Source organism: Saccostrea cucullata, unplaced genomic scaffold (assembly GCF_032062105.1).
Source record: "Saccostrea cucullata isolate Sc308-1 unplaced genomic scaffold, CSIRO_AGI_Scuc_v1 ctg2495, whole genome shotgun sequence".
In the NCBI taxonomy this organism is placed as follows: Eukaryota; Metazoa; Mollusca; class Bivalvia; order Ostreida; family Ostreidae; genus Saccostrea; species Saccostrea cuccullata.
The window spans coordinates 35,286-53,326 of record NW_026936093.1 but is presented as its reverse complement, the minus strand read 5'-3'; the positions used below and the strand labels follow the sequence as shown (position 1 = coordinate 53,326).

At 32.4% G+C, this 18,041-nt stretch overlaps 1 protein-coding gene across 1 annotated transcript; it reads left to right on the top strand.

Annotated features, from left to right (window-relative positions):
• The first annotated feature begins 740 nt into the window (after nucleotides 1-740).
• LOC134244736 (SCO-spondin-like) lies at nucleotides 741-17,232 on the top strand. The gene is made up of 11 exons (XM_062726985.1): nucleotides 741-861; nucleotides 1,797-1,832; nucleotides 2,509-2,541; nucleotides 3,814-3,843; nucleotides 5,775-5,810; nucleotides 6,347-6,382; nucleotides 13,169-13,330; nucleotides 13,684-13,836; nucleotides 14,088-14,258; nucleotides 14,674-14,841; nucleotides 17,010-17,232. The coding sequence occupies exons 1-11, from the start codon at nucleotides 741-743 to the stop codon at nucleotides 17,225-17,227; spliced, it is 1,164 nt and encodes a 387-aa protein (XP_062582969.1). The 3' UTR covers nucleotides 17,228-17,232.
• The last annotated feature ends 809 nt before the right edge of the window (nucleotides 17,233-18,041 follow it).

Genomic DNA, 18,041 nt, shown 5'->3' with positions numbered 1-18,041 from the left:
GAAAGTGCTAACTGTTTTTGTTTGCAATTTCGTTTTCAGATAGATCACTGTTAGGTAGCTTTACCTTTTCATTTACAACATATGCAGCGGACAAACAGGCATTATAGGTATACTAGAACTGATTAGCCAAATATTGAATAAATAAATGAAATTTATGAGTGATGTAAGGGTCAATTTTGCCTCGTATATGTTTTTAGTATTTTTATTTTGTTTTTCATAACCAATTTAGCAGTTTTAAGCCAAAAAAGTCTTACTTTGAGTGAGTGAGTGAGTGAGATAAAATAACGAAAATTGATGGCAATACTATTCGCGAACCGACTGTGAAATATTATTATGTAATGTGGTAAAGACAGCTTTCCTTAAATTATGGAAATTGACAAAAAAAATTGTAAAACATGAAAATGTTACATGTCTAGCTCAGCAGTAGAGATAAATATAAAACATTTTGTAGATTAATAAATAAAGCTCAATTAGCTTTTCATTTCCGTAACATACTGGTATGCTGCTTACGTCAGTGTACCATATAGTTCATAAACAAGATTTACAAGTTTAGAAGCTAACTACATTCTGCCTTGATTAAAGTTTAATTTATGTTTAAGATCCTTTCTTTCCTATTTTGAAAATATTTCATTACATGTAGTAAAGTGTTCATTAAACCTGTCAGCAACACTATTACATTTTCAGCGCTGGATGATTTTACAACTGACTACAGAGGAGCAATTGATAATAATTCTTTCAAAATGAATGAGGACACGTTAGCAATTCTGATAACAACTACAACATTCCTGGTGTTTATTTGTGCTATTGGTGGATGTGTTTTCTGCAAAAGAAGACGAGAACGTAAAGGTACCAAACGTTATGGTAAGTAAAATTTTGAATGTTCTAAAAACAAAGAAAAAGAGAGAAATAGAGCATAAATACAATATATCAATAAGTAAAAAGCTCACTGAAGTTTTTCATACTTATTCTGTCGTTATGGCACCTGATTTGTCCTGTGATGTTTTCATATGTCCATGACTGTGTTTTTTCCCGATTTATATTGTTTCATTGGAAATCTGGGCTTGATTACTGTTTCCATTCCATATTCTTTGAGAATGAGGTGATAGTACAGGGGCATTTACTGCAATGATATTGATGCTTTTTGTCATTTAAAAATCAGCTTTTTTATTGAAATACTAATTTTGAACCTATTTATGAAATATTGAGATAACGAATAGTATTCAAGCTCAAATGCCATTTAAATGAAACGGGAGTAGTGCAAACATGGTCTTCAAAAGCATCAGAGGTTGGATCAAGTGCCATAAAGAATCCCTGAATGATTATTGGACCAGTCTGTCTAGTTTCTTAACACGCCATCTTCCATGAGCCACAATGGCACTGTATTCCCTACAATTTACATGAAATCATTTTTGTTTAAAGATGAATGTAAATTTGTTTTTGAAAATGAATTTGAATCGAAGAAAACAAATTACATATAATTGTAAAACGTTTTTAAAGAATTACAGAACATTTTCAGATTGATAGTAGTAGCCAACCAATATTCATAATATTGTGTCTTAATTTTTTTCAAAATAACAACCCTAATGATAAAATTTAAAAAAAAAAACGATTCTGGGGGGTGAAGATAGGACAAGATTTATTATAATTTTACACTGGAGTGAAATGAATTTTACATTGTTGTCTTTTTAAATTCAAATAACATAATGTTGATTTTTTTTCCCTTGAAAATTCTTATTCTTCGTGTCGATTTTTAATCAAGATCTATTCAAATTAAACTTTCTCCTAACTTATTTTAGGTTTAAGAAGTGACGTTGAAGCAAATAAAGATGAAGGTAAGATTTCATCTTGCTAAAACGGCACAGCAACTAAGTTGCAGGCAAGATTTAGGTTCATATTCATGTTGTTCAATGTGTTCTCCTCAATATACTAAAATGTAAACATGCTAAAATATCTAATGTTGGAGAAATGTTGTGTGATTTCACAACTTCCTTCAACTATTTTGTTATTTCAAATTTCCACAATGTTATAGAAAAACTTTTGCATATTAGAAAAAAAAATTTTACTTTTTTTAAATTGAGTTGTGTTATTTAAATCAAGAAATATTAAACTAAAAAAAGAAAACAAAGTAAATGCTTTTTTGGGATTAAAGATGGATGTAGTTTTAATTTGTTTTTGGTAATAAATTTTAGTTTAAGGAAATAAATTAAAAACAAGATGTTTTTAAAAAGGATTTTATGAAATTTTTAATATTTGAAGGCACAACATTTCACTTTACTATTGTTGCTTTTTTTTAAAATTACAACTCTAAACGTAAAACCTCAAGGGATGTTAGGATAGAAGGATTATCATAATTTTACATTAAAGTTAATTGACTTTTACATTGTAGTCTTTTTTTAATTGTAATGTACATATTATGAAATATTGATTTTATTTTTCTTGCAAATTCTTCTTCTTGTCAATTGTTCATCAAATTGTATTCAAATCGAAATTTGTTTTAATTGATTTTAGGTGTAAGTGACATTGAAGCAAGCAGAGATGAAGGTAAGAGTACATGTACATCTTGTACAATTCGCAGGCTTATATGTACGATGTTCATTGTGGTCTACTCAATTTAATTACTAAAATGTAAATTTGTAAGCAAATTTAATGTTGAATTACTGTTAGGTAATTTAACAACTTAAACTGATTTGTTATTTAAAAGATCCAAAATGACATAGAATACCTTTTGCATATTATTACATGTAACAATGAATTTTACTTTTTTAAATAGAGTTGTGTTATTTAAAACAACAACTGTTGAAATAGAAAAGGAAAAATGCTTATGATAATATATTTTTAAAAAGAGTTTCTCCTAAATAATTTCGATCCTGATTTGAGAGAATTGATGAGCTGATGGTCTTATGAAGAGAACTTCAATAAACTATGGATGTAGATATTTGCTGGACTAATAGTCATACATTAATTTTTGTATCTGACAACGAAATGAGCGTGATTAGGGTCAGTAAGACTACGAGGTCATGACTCTTGTCGCCATTCCAGATACAGTAATTACTGTTTGACTATTGGTCCCCACGAATATTAATGTTTCTTCAATAGCCATCAACATATAATTTTATTGTTTCATATCTTTTCTTATTACAGCCCTAATGGTAAAATTGTTGACTAAAGTTGGGGAAGGATTGGATTAGATTATTTGATTGTATATTGTTTAATGTCCCTATCGAGAAATTTTCACCCATATTAAGACGCCCCCACTCTGACGGTGGAGAGCTGTAAATTTTGAGCAAGGAGGGATCTTTTTTTGTGCCAACACTTACTGTGACACGGGACCTCGGTTTATACGCTCTCATCCGAACTTAAAAACCGAGGCCCCGTTTCAGCGGCAGGCGTTGGCACGATAAAGATCCCTCACTGCTCAATGACCCTGAGTGCCGAGTAAAGGTCAAAATTTGAAGCCCTTCATCGGCACACGGTAGCGTTTCCATATGAGTGAAAAATTCTCAAGAGGGACGTTAAACAAAATACAATCCATCAATCATCAGAAGGACCGGTCTCCATGTCCTACAGTGGGATTCGAACCCGCGACGTAAGGATCAACTCCTTACTTAGCAACTCTAGAGCGGACGCTCTAACCACTGCGCCACTCGGGCGACGATTGGATTAGATCTTACATTGGAGTGAAATGATTTTTTTTAATTGGAAGTCACACCAAATGAGATATTGATTTTGTTTTTGTTATTTTTTTTTCACCCTGAGGTTCTTGATTATTATTCAAAATGCATTCAAACTAAACATTCTCTTAATTCATTTTAGATTTAAGAGATGAAGCAATTTCAGCTGAAGGTAAGGATACATCTTGTTTACGTATACCCATGTCAACATCTAAGCTGCAGACAGGATTTAGGTCCATATATTGTTCAATATGGTCTTTTTGATTTAATAAAATGTAACTGTGCTACATTCCAGATACAGCAATTACTGTATGACTACTGGACCGTCCAGTCCTTTTTCATTTTGTATTGGAGTGAAATGAATTAAATGATTTTTTTCTTAAATTGTAATCCACATATAATGAAATATTAGTTTTTTTCTTGTAAATTTTTATTTACCTTGAACTTCTTGATATATTCAAATTCAACTTACATTATAATTAAACATTTTAGATTCAAGAGGTGAAGTTAAAGCAATTTCAGCTGAAGGTAAGGACACACTTTGTCTATATAACCAGACAATGAATTCTTTTAACTGTAATCCACACATGATGAATTCAATATGCTCTTTTTAATTCAGTAAAATGTTAATGTGCTCCATTCTAGATACAGCAATTACTATATGACTTCTGGACCTTTCAGTCCTGTTTCGTGTCAGGCCGTCTTTCTCTTGCTGCAGTGGCACACTAAGCGCTGCAATTTATTTTATTGCTTTCACTTTGGATTGACCCCGTGGGGATCCGGGTTAGAATAGGTCCTCAGTACCCCCTTGTCGTAAAATGCGACTAAATGGGGCGGTCCTTCGGATGAGACCGTATTAACCGAGGCCCCGTGTTACAGCAGGTGTGGCACGATATAAAGATCCCTCCCTGCTCAAAGGCCGTAAGTGCCGAGCATAGGCCTAAATTTGCAGCCCTTCACTGGCAATTTTGACGTCTCCATATCAATGAAATATTCTGGAGAGGATCATTAAACAGTACACAATGGGTCAATCACTTTGGATTGGACGTAGATTTATATTTTTGGTATAACTTTGAAATAAAGAGCACAAATTTAAACCATCATGTTAGAAAACAACAGCTGACTTTTAGAAAAACACAGTGGAATCAATAGATTTCGTGGTGGCTCAGTATTCCACCATGGGCACGTGCACGCTTCATCTACGAATTAACACCTTCCACGAATTGATATGCTCACGTTTCCAAGGCGTATTTACGTCAGTAAAACCTGTAAAACATTATATACGAAAATTGCCCTAGTGAATTTTGCTGCCTATAGAGTAGCCAACATCACATTTTATTTCATCTTTCTCTGAATCACAACTTAAATAGAATAATTGATGACAACGCTTGGGGCAAAAAGGGATAGGACGAAATTAATATGATTTCACCCGGGTTTAAATTACTTTTCTTGTGGAATTTTTAATTGTAATGTACACATTATGAACGATTGATTTTTTTCTTGTAAATTCTTTTTCTTTTTTACATAACTTTTCTAGCAAATATAGGATTGTTCATGTTGGGTGATGTCAAGGCATCCATAACTATTTTGTTTATTTCAACACTCCAATATCAGATAAAACATCTTTGCATATCAATAGCAATAAACATGATAAATATTTACTACAATTTATAAACAAAAAAAGGAAAAGTAACTGATCATTGAACTTTGTAATGGCATATTCTGAAGCGTTATTAGTACAAAATTTCGAGTCGGTTTTCTGATACAAGAGTATCTGTCTCACTGGAAAACTAGTATGCAGTGCTCTGGCTTTATTTTGTTAATATCTTAATTATTTTAGCTTCTTCTGGAACGAACCTATAATTAATGATGACAGTTTAAGTGGGGGGTGTACAGGAGAGGATTTATTATAATTATTTTCATTATTATTTCACACTAGAGTGAAATGACTTCGACAACGACGTTTATATTGACATTAAATTTGATGTTTGTTATATACACATAATTAAATATATTTTTTTTTCATGTACGTATATACATTCCTATTCTTCTCATCGATTGGAATTCACAATGTATTCATATTAAACGTACTCTTAATTTCAGGTTTAATATTTGAAGATGAAGAAATTTCAGATGAAGGTAAGATTACACCTTGCTAACTGCTAACGCAGGATAACAACTAAACCGCAGACAAGATTTATGTTAATATTTAGGTCGTACATCGTGCTCTTCTCAATTTAGTAAAATATATATTTGCCAACAAATTTAATGTCTGATTATTGCTGGGTTCACAATTTTCCACAATTGGTTTGTTATTTCAAATCTCTAAAAGTTGAGAAAAACTTTGTATATAAATAACAATGAATTTGATTCTTTTTTAAAGAAATTGAGATGTGTTATTAAAAAAATATTACAAGAACTGTCCACAATAGCCAAAAAAGATGCATAATTTTATTGCACAACCCCAATGGTAAAATAGATGATGGCTATTAGGTGAGGAGGAGATAAGACATAATTTAACACTAATTCAAACCAGTATGAAATAAAAGTTTACGTTGTTTTGGGTTTTTGAATTTGTAAATTGAAATAAACATTTTCCTCTAAATTCTTATAGTTCTTGAATATTGATAAAACATATTCAAATAAAACTGATTTTTAAAATTAACTTGTTTTAGGATTAATAAGTGAAGTTGAAGCAATATTAGATGATGGTAAGCTTACACCTTGCTAACTGCTCATAATAAATTAAGTATTTACTATAGTTAACAATAGTTAATAGCATATAATATTAGTAACAAGCAACGTGTGGAATTCTTGTTTCCTATTTTTATGATACAAACCCAACTGGAAAATCGATGAAGACCCTTAAGTGAGGAAGGAATAAGACAATATTGTATGAAAATTTCAAACTGGAGTGAAAAGTTTTTTCTACATTGGTGTTGTTTATTCAATGTATTATTCACAGGACAAAAACTGATTTTCTTCTTGTAAACTCTTATTTTTTTATTTTGTTAATCACAATCTATCCAAATTAAACTTGCTCTTAACTTAGGCTTAAGAAGTCATAGACAAAATTTGGGTTTATATTCACGTTGTTCAATGCGGTTTTCTCAATTCAAAATTAGTAAAAATGTTACTTTGCCAGCAGATTTTACGTTTGATTCATTTTGCGTGATTCCATAACTTTTTTCAACTGTTTCGTTGATTTCATCGCTCCAAAATGAGCCAAAAATTTGAATATAAATAACAAAGAATCTTTAGAGACATTTATATCAAAATAGAAAAAGCAGGAAAATACGGATCTTTGAAATTTACAGTTGTGTGCATTTTAAGGTTATTGATACAAAGCATTGGATCGCTTTCTTTGTTTCTCTGGAATTTGCAATGTTCTACGTGTACTTTTACCTTCTTTAGAAACGAACAATTCACAAAACTCTCTTAGACTAGCCCAAAGCATGTTCTTTTTATTTTAAATTTTTCATTAATACTAGTAACCAACGACAAACAATTTAATAGTTTCATGCTTTTCCAAATCAAATCCCTAATGGTAAAATCAATGATGACGGTTAAGGGAGGAAGGAATTGAAAACGATTTAACAAGAGTTTACACAAGAATAAAATTAATTTTTACATTGTTCTTATTGTAATTTTAAATTGTAATGCACACATGACATATGATATTTTCCTTGTAAATTCTTATTGTTCTCGTCAATTTTCAATCAAATCAAAATATATTTAGGTTTAAGAAGTGAAATTGAAGCAATATCATATGCAGGTAAGATTATATCTTGTAAGCCAAGCGTCAACGACAAGATTAAGGTTTATATTTATGTCTTTCTTCTCTTTTTCGTAAAAATATAAATTTCCAAGCAATTTTTATGTTTGACTAAGGCTAGATGATTTTACAATTTCTTACAATTGTTTTGTTGATCCGAAGTCTCCAAAATTTGGGAAAACACCTTGCTTTATTGAAATAGAAATGAATCTCTTTTACAATTAATAAGAAAACACATTTAACAAAATGGAATCTGATTTTTAACTATGCAATTGCATACATATATTTAGTTCATTGATACAAAACCTTGAATTGGTTATCAAAGTTAACCAGGTAAGCTAAGTGGATCCTAAGCCTCTTGCTGAGTTACTTGTACACCCCCTTGAACATTGTCATGTTAAAGTTGAAAAAGGAAAGAAAACGTTTTTCACAAAAGTGTAGCTTTATATACACAAAAAGAATAAAAATTAAATTAAGAGAAAATATGAAGCAAAATATTGGGGAAAAGTTAAATGCTCCATCCCTTTTACTTCTGAAATTATTCATTTTTAGCACAAAGAAGGGAAGCTGATTATGAAAATACTCATGAGGTATCGCTGGATGCTTGTGTGACTTTATATCAAAATGTTATGTCTATGAAATGGCAGAAATTGATTCAAAGAAAATCGGGAAACGACAGCTCGGAAAATGTGTTGTTTTTTCACGAACTGTGGGAAGATTTGGATATCAGTACGGAGAAATATTGTGAAACTACAAAAAATGAAAAGATGACACTTACCATAAATAATATCACAGCTGATGACTGTGGGAGCTATAGACTTCATATAGAATATAAATATGACGTCATCAAACATATTGAATATACTGTCAAGCCAGCTGCAAAGTGTAAGTTTTGTTAACAAACCTATTATTAAGCTCAAATATTGTAATTAAATAATTGACTTCTATGGAAGACCAACTAAATTAAAAAATTATGAAAACTGTTGTCACTTTAACTAACAACGAACTAAATAATGTAACCTTTAATTAGAAGTTAATTAAATGCACGGGTATAATAAAATGTTGAAATTGTGCATGATAAAATCTAGCTTACATCTACATTTTTATATACTATTTACAAAACTGTGAATTTGATCTTTAAAATAAATGTGTATTGTTTCATTTTGAAAATATCAACTTGATGAACCAAGCAAATAAATCTACAGGTATTTGTACTGTGAGCAAGCTCACAAAATTATATCCTTCGATACATTTTTCAAATGTGAATCTGAATATGACAAAAAGGACCTTGGTTAAAAATTGACATTTCTTTCTTTCTTGAATTGTATTTCCGTTAAACATAATGTTTGCCTTACAAACACTAAAAACTTGTTATGAATTTTACACTTTTTGTTCCAGTGATTTTGAACATGCCGGAATAAGTTTGGGTTAAGGTCATGTTACACCATGTAAGGTGTTTCTGTCATTGGCATTTTACTTGTCAGGACTACCCGAATCAAGGTCAAAATACACTATTTTATCAAAGGCAATCTCAAAAACAAGTATGATCGTCCACTGATTCTGGATTACAAAGTCACAGGTTTCTCCATTATTTCAAATTAAAATAAGGCGGAAGACTTACGCTAAGTGCTAATATTCGCGGTCATTTCGCGACTGAATTTACAAAGGAACTACGAAATCAGTAAGAAGCACAGACCCTGTGATTCAGTATTTTTGAAACAAAATGACATTTATTATTTGGCAAATGATTATTTCAATAACAACTGAAAAATAAATCAATTATAAAAAATGCGATATGTATCAAAATACTGCAAAACAAAAGTTAAAATGTTTCCAAAATATATTTACATGTTTACTGTGAAAAAGACCCCTCCCCAACACATAAGTACTTAGGATGAAACAAATAACTGCTTATAGAATCTAATTTTCCAGTACCAGTAGTATCATATGCATGTTTTATGCATTTAACTTTGCAATGTTTGATAAAGGACAGAGGAAATTCTGGTTGGTCACATACTCATGCTCGCATCAGATCTATACATATGTAATTATTGGTCTGAAGCTTTAAGACAATAGTATCTTTCAAAGTGTCGTTTACAACACGTTTTCACAAGCAGTTGAAAGAAATAAAATAATATTTTCCGGATGCATTGCTAATTTTTAAACATTACAGAAATACATGAACAATGTTTAGACTCGCAGTGCAAATGCAATTTTAGAGACGCGATTGTCTTTAACACGTTGAAAATTACTGTATTAAAGCATGAATTAATTGATATTTATCATTTTCAATAGTGATTATAGTGAATTGTGAAAAAATGGCAAGTCTCTTTTCATTCATGTATACAATGAGGTCTAGAAGCTAATTGATTGAACAAACCAAAGAATGGGCCCTAATTAAAGTACATTAACAGATAAGCATTAGAAACCGTAAAACGGTACATAATTTTTAGGGTCATTTGATATATGAATTTATAAATTTTTATCGTACTGACGACGAAAATCGTACTGTGGCGCTAATATTTAAACTGTGGCGGAAATGTGGCACTGATTTTTTAACTGTGGTGCTACAGAATTTAACTGTGGTGGAACGGCCACGTTAAACGGCCCATGAAAGACCCTGTAGTCAGTAACATCCAAGAGAAGAATTATATTCTTTCGCAATAGAGCTTGCTGGAATGACATTGTTCAAAGTCAAGACAAATGTTTGGGCCATAAACAATTCCGTTTCGATTTATGAGCTTGAAGTGATTTTCTATTAAAAGCTATTGTCCAGACAAAAAATTCAAACTTATTGCCAGTGACCTTGAATTTACGGGAATGAGCTTGAAAATAGGTCATGGCACACCCTTGCATCACCAAGAATCTGTATCAAGTACATGTATAAGCTTCTAGTGTTTCTTCATAACAAGGTTGGATAAGATTGCAGGGAAAGACGAATAGCTAAACATACGGACAGACAGACAGACAGACAGACGGACAAAGTCACTTCTATATACACGTATCCCAAACTTCGTTTGTTGTGGTTGTGGTGGTAGAGCAAGATTTTTACATGTATATCTTTTGATTGATGGAAATTTGCTTTTTTTACTTGATTTTCTCTAGATTTGTAAAAATCAATTTCAAAGTCTGCATTGTGAGTTTAATATTCCCTCGCTACTCTATAGAATATTTATGATATTTAAATTATCCAAATAATTATGATTATAAATATGCAGATAAACTTCATTTCTTTATTTTTCAACAGATGGATCTTCAAACCGAATACAGGTCGTGGCTATTGATATTGGAGCAACCTATTCCGGTTATGCCTCTCAATTTCTGCACGACTTCGAATCTAATAAGAAGAAAGATATTTTGACAAGTTATTGGGATTCAGACATTGGAATGAGCAAATCATTTTTAAAAGCACCAACTTCTTTACTTCTGGATCCTGTCAAGGAAAACGATTTCTTAAATTACCTCGGATATGCAGCTGAAGAAATGTATCTGAAATTTATAAAGAAAGGAAGGAGACATGATTGTCATTATTTTCCGCATTTCAAAGCCATGCTCCAAAATCGAGAGGTACTCGGGTTCAGTTAATAACTTAAAGTTCTTTTTCAGTCGTATGTTGTTTTGCTGCTCGTTTCTGAAGTTTGTATGTTCTATAGATGTGAGTTTGAGGAGGGTTACCCCAAATAGAAAGGCAATACAAAATTGATGGTAAAATAAATGCATTATAAAATAACTTTCTAGTATGCAATGGTAGAAACTTTTAATTTTTCGTAAAGTAAATAATTTATAAGTAAGGGTTTTGCAAACTGCATCTACATGACAAGTATATTGAAGAGTATGATCAATGTGAACACCTTATAATTTCTCTGTTCTAACATTTTCAAGGGAATGGCCAGAAAGCTGTAGTTGAAGATTAACGTTTTCTAATTTTGATTTCTTTTGCTGTGTTCCCATTAACATATAGTTTTATCAGTATTCAAAATCATCTGATTCTGTTGACACCAGGTTTGTATTTGATACAGGTCATGATTGAGAGTTGCTTCAATATGTGAAATATTGTTACCATGAAAATGAATTGTGTCATCAGCAAACATATCAACATTACAATGTTCAACAGGTAATGGTAAATCATTGATATATAACAGAAATAACAAAGGACCTAAATTACAGCCCTGTGCTACACCTGCTGTTACGGGCAGTGATTCAGATGAGTACGCACCAATTTTTACACTTTGAGTTCGATCATATAAATATGATTGAAACCATTTAATTGATATTGGATCAAAGTCGTAGCATTTGAGTTTACTAATAAGTATATCATGATTTTCAAGATCGAATGCTTTGCTAAAATCCAAATAAGTAATGCCAACGAAATTTCCTTGATCTATTGCATGCAGCCAGTTATCAGTTAGTTTTGTTAGAGCTGTCTGACACGAGTGAAATTCTCTAAATCCAGATTGTGATTTCATTAATATATCAAAGTGTGAAGTAAAGATGCGTATATTTTCTGCTATATGCTTCTCTAAAACTTTCGATATAGTTGGTAAAATTGAGATTTGGCGATAATTTCCTGGATCTGATTTATCACCTTTTTTAAATAGAGGAGTTACTTTTGCGACCTTTAACTGTGAAAGAAAAGATCCATTGATAATGCTAGAATTTATTTTATGTATTCTTTTGCTTATAGGCAAGCTCAACGCAGCTTGTTTTTGCTAATTTTGTATAAGTCAAATAAAACACTTTCATAGAGATGAATAATGTCATTTATTAAAATGACGGTATAAATGTGAACAATTTAACAAACAAGAAGGGGATCAGATTCACAAGCTTTGATTAGCAGTTACGTAAAATAATTAGGTGTGTTAGAGGTTTGGATATTACACTAGCTGAAAGTTTTAGTCTATGCCAGTAGATTTGTTTATGTCAAGCCTCTTTAATATATCAAATACTTTTGTTTCATTAATCAAGGGAATTTCATAAATGTCTTGATTACAATTTTGTTTCAGTTTATCCTTAAATTTTTCTGATTCGAAAAGATTATAGCATTAAATTATTTAACATTTTTTCTAATAATTATTGTTAAATGCGCATTAGAAGCATTTGCAATGTCTTGTAAATTATAAAGATTTAATCCATTATACGTGATATTAGAAGGAGATGAATTTTAAGAATTTTTATCTGATTTTGAGGCAAGCTGATTTAAATGACCCCACATTTCTTTTGATGTAGAACTATTTTCATTTACTGTCTTATATTATGTAGATTTTGCATCAGTAATTAATGAGGTGGCTTTGTTTCTCCAAAATCTAAAATTTTCCATGTCTCTCAGTTTACGGAATTGATCTTTTATTAATAGCAAATTTTTCTGGCACAAGCTTCAACCATTTAACTTGCGAATATTCTGATATATCACACGCTTTGTTTTAACCTTCGCATGCTTATTTTTATTTAATGAACATTAAAAAGTTCATTTTGAAACAGGTTATTCATAAAAAATCATGCAAAAGAATCAATTCATCAAAATCTGCATTGTATGATATTTCATAAAAAATATTATATATGTACATTAAATCCATTGCATTGACAAAGTACATGGTTAAGGATTTGATTTTCCTTCTGTTCTAATCTTATGGCTGTTTATGCCTAGTGAGTCGGATACTAATCAAATGTTTATATTATGATTATTGTGTGTCACACGTTACATTCAGTAATTGAATAATTACAGGATGCGGATATTTGCATACCACGGTAACCTTTACAGAATCTCCCTCTCACTCACTGCTTCCTGTCCTTAGTGATGGACAACAAGTCATGCTCCACAAGGTGTTGGAGAAAATATATATCTTGTGGTCAGCTGTCGTAACCTTTGTCAATTGCCATGCAAGAGGTTAGTTTATACAAAATTCAACATACATCTTGGATAAAATATATAACTTGTGATCAGGTAAATATACTGTGTCAATGGTCCTGAACGAGGTTGGTTTATACAAAATTCAGCACATCTAAAGTATGCATCTTGTTTTGTTTAAATAATCATTATGTGCATCGTGTTATTACTTCTGGGAAAGATAACTTTTTACTTCCCAAGGACATTAATTATGACGCTTATAAACATGTTTTTTGATATATCCGTAATCTTCCTTTAAGAAATCCAGTGCTTATCCAAAAACATATATTATGGCAAATTAAATTTTGGAGAAAAAACATTTATCATTTTTGTTCTTTTTTTCAATAATGAAGCTGATGGCCAGTGGTCAGATTGGTCTGCCTGGAGTGAATGTTGTTTGGACTCCCGGTCAAGGTCCCGGATGTGTGACAATCCCAGACCAGAACATGGCGGAGCGTATTGTGTAGGGGAAAGTCAATATTTTGAGGATTGCTGGGGATGTCCAGGTACTTTTTTTTTATTTTGATGTCTTGTCAATAAAGTCAATGTTAAAGCACATAAATCTAGACAAAAACACATTAATTATTATCAATGCTGATTCAATCAAATGGAAAGAACAATTAACAGCCACATGAGCCATGCAGGAACTTGTTAATTAGCTGATTGGCAATAACGTCAAAGGGAAGGAAATTATAATTTGTTTCAATAAGTGCTGAATCGCATTGGATTAAATTAAATTATTATGATATTGTTCAAGGAGAAAACACACTTCCCACTTTTTCATCATGGAGTAAATGTTCAACAAAATTCCGGGGAGGCCAGAAAAGTCGAATTTTGTTTTGTAATTTGACTGAAAAAGAAGCAACCAACTACAGATGTCACACAAAAGTAAAGGAACTTGTGATGTGCTCCGAAAAACAATACCAAGGTGTGTTATAAAAGTGAGTGTGGGCGAGAAAGGAAGAGCTCATCATATATCTAATAATATGTTTAGGACACATGTGTTAATACAAATTAATTTGGTTATACATATATAACTTTTATCCTCATAAATATATTAATATCTTTAAAAATAAATGAATTTCTGCACAAAATGCATGAAATATCACATAGGTCCTATCAGTTCAAAATGAAAAACAGAATTTTAGAAAGGGTTCTGTAAGTCTTAACATACTGTAAACTAACTACTATTCGCGTGCGAGAAATATCCTCCAGTTCCGCGACCTTTTTTTTTTGAACTCGCGAATATAAATCGCCGCGATTTTGTTTAGTTTTTGTAAAGAAATGTTTTCTCAGACGCGAATGATAGTTGGTTTACAGTATAGCATTCTATTGTTCTGTAGTCATTGGAAACTGGACGGAGTGGTCGTCTTGGGGACTTTGTCGGGCTCCTTGTGGTAGTACTGGCATTCAGATTCGAACACGTTCCTGTACCAATACATCGCCTGATGACGGAGTAATCACGTGCCCCGGAGATGCAGTGGAAAGCAAAACATGTATTGCATGTCCAGGTTAAGGTTTTGTTAGTTTTCTGCTTTGGCATCTGATTGGCTTTTGAAGAGAGTTGATAATGCTTGAAGGAAGTTACATCACTATCTTCCCTTGCGAGCTGAATGTCTTTTGCAACGACAATTAAAATAAAGCCCACCATTGAAATAATTTAAGTAGTGGTTAAGTGTGCAAAACCATTTCAAAACCAAAACCTGAAAACGACCACTAGTGCACAGGTACTTGTGGACAGGACCCCCTACCCCCCCACCCGATATTCGATCCCGGGGCTTATTGGACATTTTTTTCAAAAATTATATTTATTACACTTATTCATCAATTGTACAATAGGAAAAAGTCGTCAAAATCCCTAAACAATCGCTCCACAAAAAAATACCCCACTATACATTATAAGGGAGAAAGGTATGCCACTCCGGTTTGTTTACATTGTACCCCCACTGGTCTTTCTGGGTTTAAAAACCTGTATTTATTTTATTTCAACCTAAAATGTCGATTCACATCGTCTCTACATATATTTCTGTCTTAGTGCATGCTATCGGATTAACTCTGCATCTCGTAAGAATCCCACAATATCTGATTATCTCCTTAAACGTTGAAATTTCCATAGGTAATCGCAACGGAAGTGCAAAGAGAATGTTTCACTTGTTAGGATAACGTCCGAGAGAGTTTTGGACTGACGTAATAATCTCTCTCGGGTTTTATCATACATTCTCTATGCACTTCCGTTGCTTTTACTTAGGGAAATTTCAAACCGGAGTGGTATACCTTTCTCCCTTATACTGTATAGTGGGGTATTTTTTGTGGAGCGATTGTTTTGGGGTTTTGACGATTTTTTTCATACTGTACACATGATGAATAAGTGTAATAAATATAATTTTTGAATAAAATGTTCAATAAGCCCCGGAGCTGAATGTCGGGGGGGGGGGGGGGGGGGGGGGGGGGTTTTGGTCCACAAGCACCTGTGCACTAGTGTTGCAACAGAAAGCTGTCCTTGTCAATATATATATATATATATATAAGGAAGATTGTAACGCTATCCAGGTACTTTTGTACAAGGTTGTTTTAACTTTGTCCATATTGGACGGGATAGGGAAAAAGAATCAGATTATAAAGCATTTCTAGTTCTGTGTTTTATTGAATCACCTTGAAAAATCAAAAGAAATTTTCTTCTTTTTAATGAGTCACAGAAAGTCCGACGGCTGCCAGAATATATTTATTTTATTATTATGCAATTTAGACCAAATTTACATGTACATTTCATTTGGATAGCACATACACCACAAAATATTCATCCATAAGCTACTTGCTCTTCGTCAATGAAGAAAACGTTGTTTTTAACAAGAAGCCCATTTCCAATGACGATTTAAACAGTAGTTATGCATTTGGCAGTTGTCGTCAACAGCGAATAATAATAAAAATGGAAATGGTTTTGTAGGCGTTGACTGGGACGATATTGTTTGGTCCCCGTGGTCTCCCTGTTCCGCAGACAGACTCGGTTGCACTAGACAAAAAACTTAGAACTGTCTGCACTGTCCGACTCAGCAGGGTCCAATAGTGAAGGAAAATTGTCCTTGTACGGAATTGTTTGTGCATTCAAGAGTAATCGAACCTTCTCGGGCCATTCCTACGAGCGGAAACAGCCTCGCATGTGTTACGGAGGCGCCCATGAGACCCCCCCCCCCATTTACATTAACTTTGAAATACCAAGTACTTAATTAAATGAGGGAGACTTCTTGTCTTAAGGGCTTGGAACTAAACTTTATTGAATGAAATATATGGGGATAACGAACAGTAATCAAGATTAAAAGTTCATTAAACAATACAAAAATGGAGCAGAGTAAACATGGACCTCCAAAAAAAAAATCAGAGAGAAGTAAACGTCCCCTGCCCACCGCTAACACCCGTCGTGTGCTCCCGAATGTAAAGATTTAACCCAAGATGACTTTTAGCTCCGCCTTTTCTATACTTTAATTTAGGAAGCAACTTAATCCAGTGATGTTAATACATTCGAAAGTGTTTTTCCGACCAGACGGAGATGATGCGATTACATTCAAGGGCTTTTTGTTTGTTTTTTTTTTTTGCCTCATCTGCGATTATCTAATAATCATTTAAAAATGAATGATTATAAATAACAAAGCAAAGATGACAATATTGATTAAACGTTTTTTAGATGCTTCAAACAGTTCTGTGTCGCCAAAAAGTCAGATGTCTACAGAGGTGTTTCAATTAGCTCAAAATGAGATTGAACAAAGCCAGGAGGAGACTAGAAATGGACATGACAAAGAACCCCTATATATGACCAGGACAACATTAATTATTGTGACAGTAATTGGCTGTCTCTCCTTCATAGGATCTACCCTTCTGATTACAGCAATTGTATTCAGGTAAGTTAAAAAAAAATAAGTTTTAAAATTTAAAGAGAGTGAAACCATACAAATGAAAACTTTCATTTTATTTTGCGAAAGCGTAGGGACATTAAATATCACTTCTCTGCCAGTCTTTCTCTCTCGAAAACTTTAATCTGGGTCATAACTTTTGAATAAATCGAGAAAAGGGTTTAAGGTCATTGGCAAGGCAGGGCTTGCGGAGAAAAAAGTTTAGTACATAGGTTTTTTCACTTACCAAAACATTCATTGGGAGTGATCTCCCGTTTGGAATTCTCCAGGCGGTGGAAATAAATAAAGCATGTTACAGAGGTAAACAAAAGCACGTGGTTTTTTTAAAAGGATAGAATCAAAATACAAGAAAGAAAAGAAGTGATGGCTTTGTTGTACATTGTGTAAACTAAAGGGACAGACAGTCAACGCGTCGTCATTTACCATAGCTATGCTAGGATGTACAAATATATGACATATGCTGAAAGTGGTGAAAGCTGGGTAACCGGATGTGAACAGTTCTATAGGTCATGTGAAGGAGGCACCGTTTAGTAACTACAAATAAAATCCATGCAAATATATTATGACAATTTGTTTCCAATAACGTAATTTACATGATAGTAACTCTTTATCATTATGAATAATAATTAGATGTTAAGGGAAGTAACTCAAAATTAAAGAACAGTGATGGAATTTCTGTGTCTTATTTCTATATTTACATTTCAGCCAAAATATATTCATGTCATCGGAAATAAGGATACGACAATATATTTACTTTATGCAAAATGTCAATGAAATAAACGTGTTTTAGAGAAATCGTATGGTTA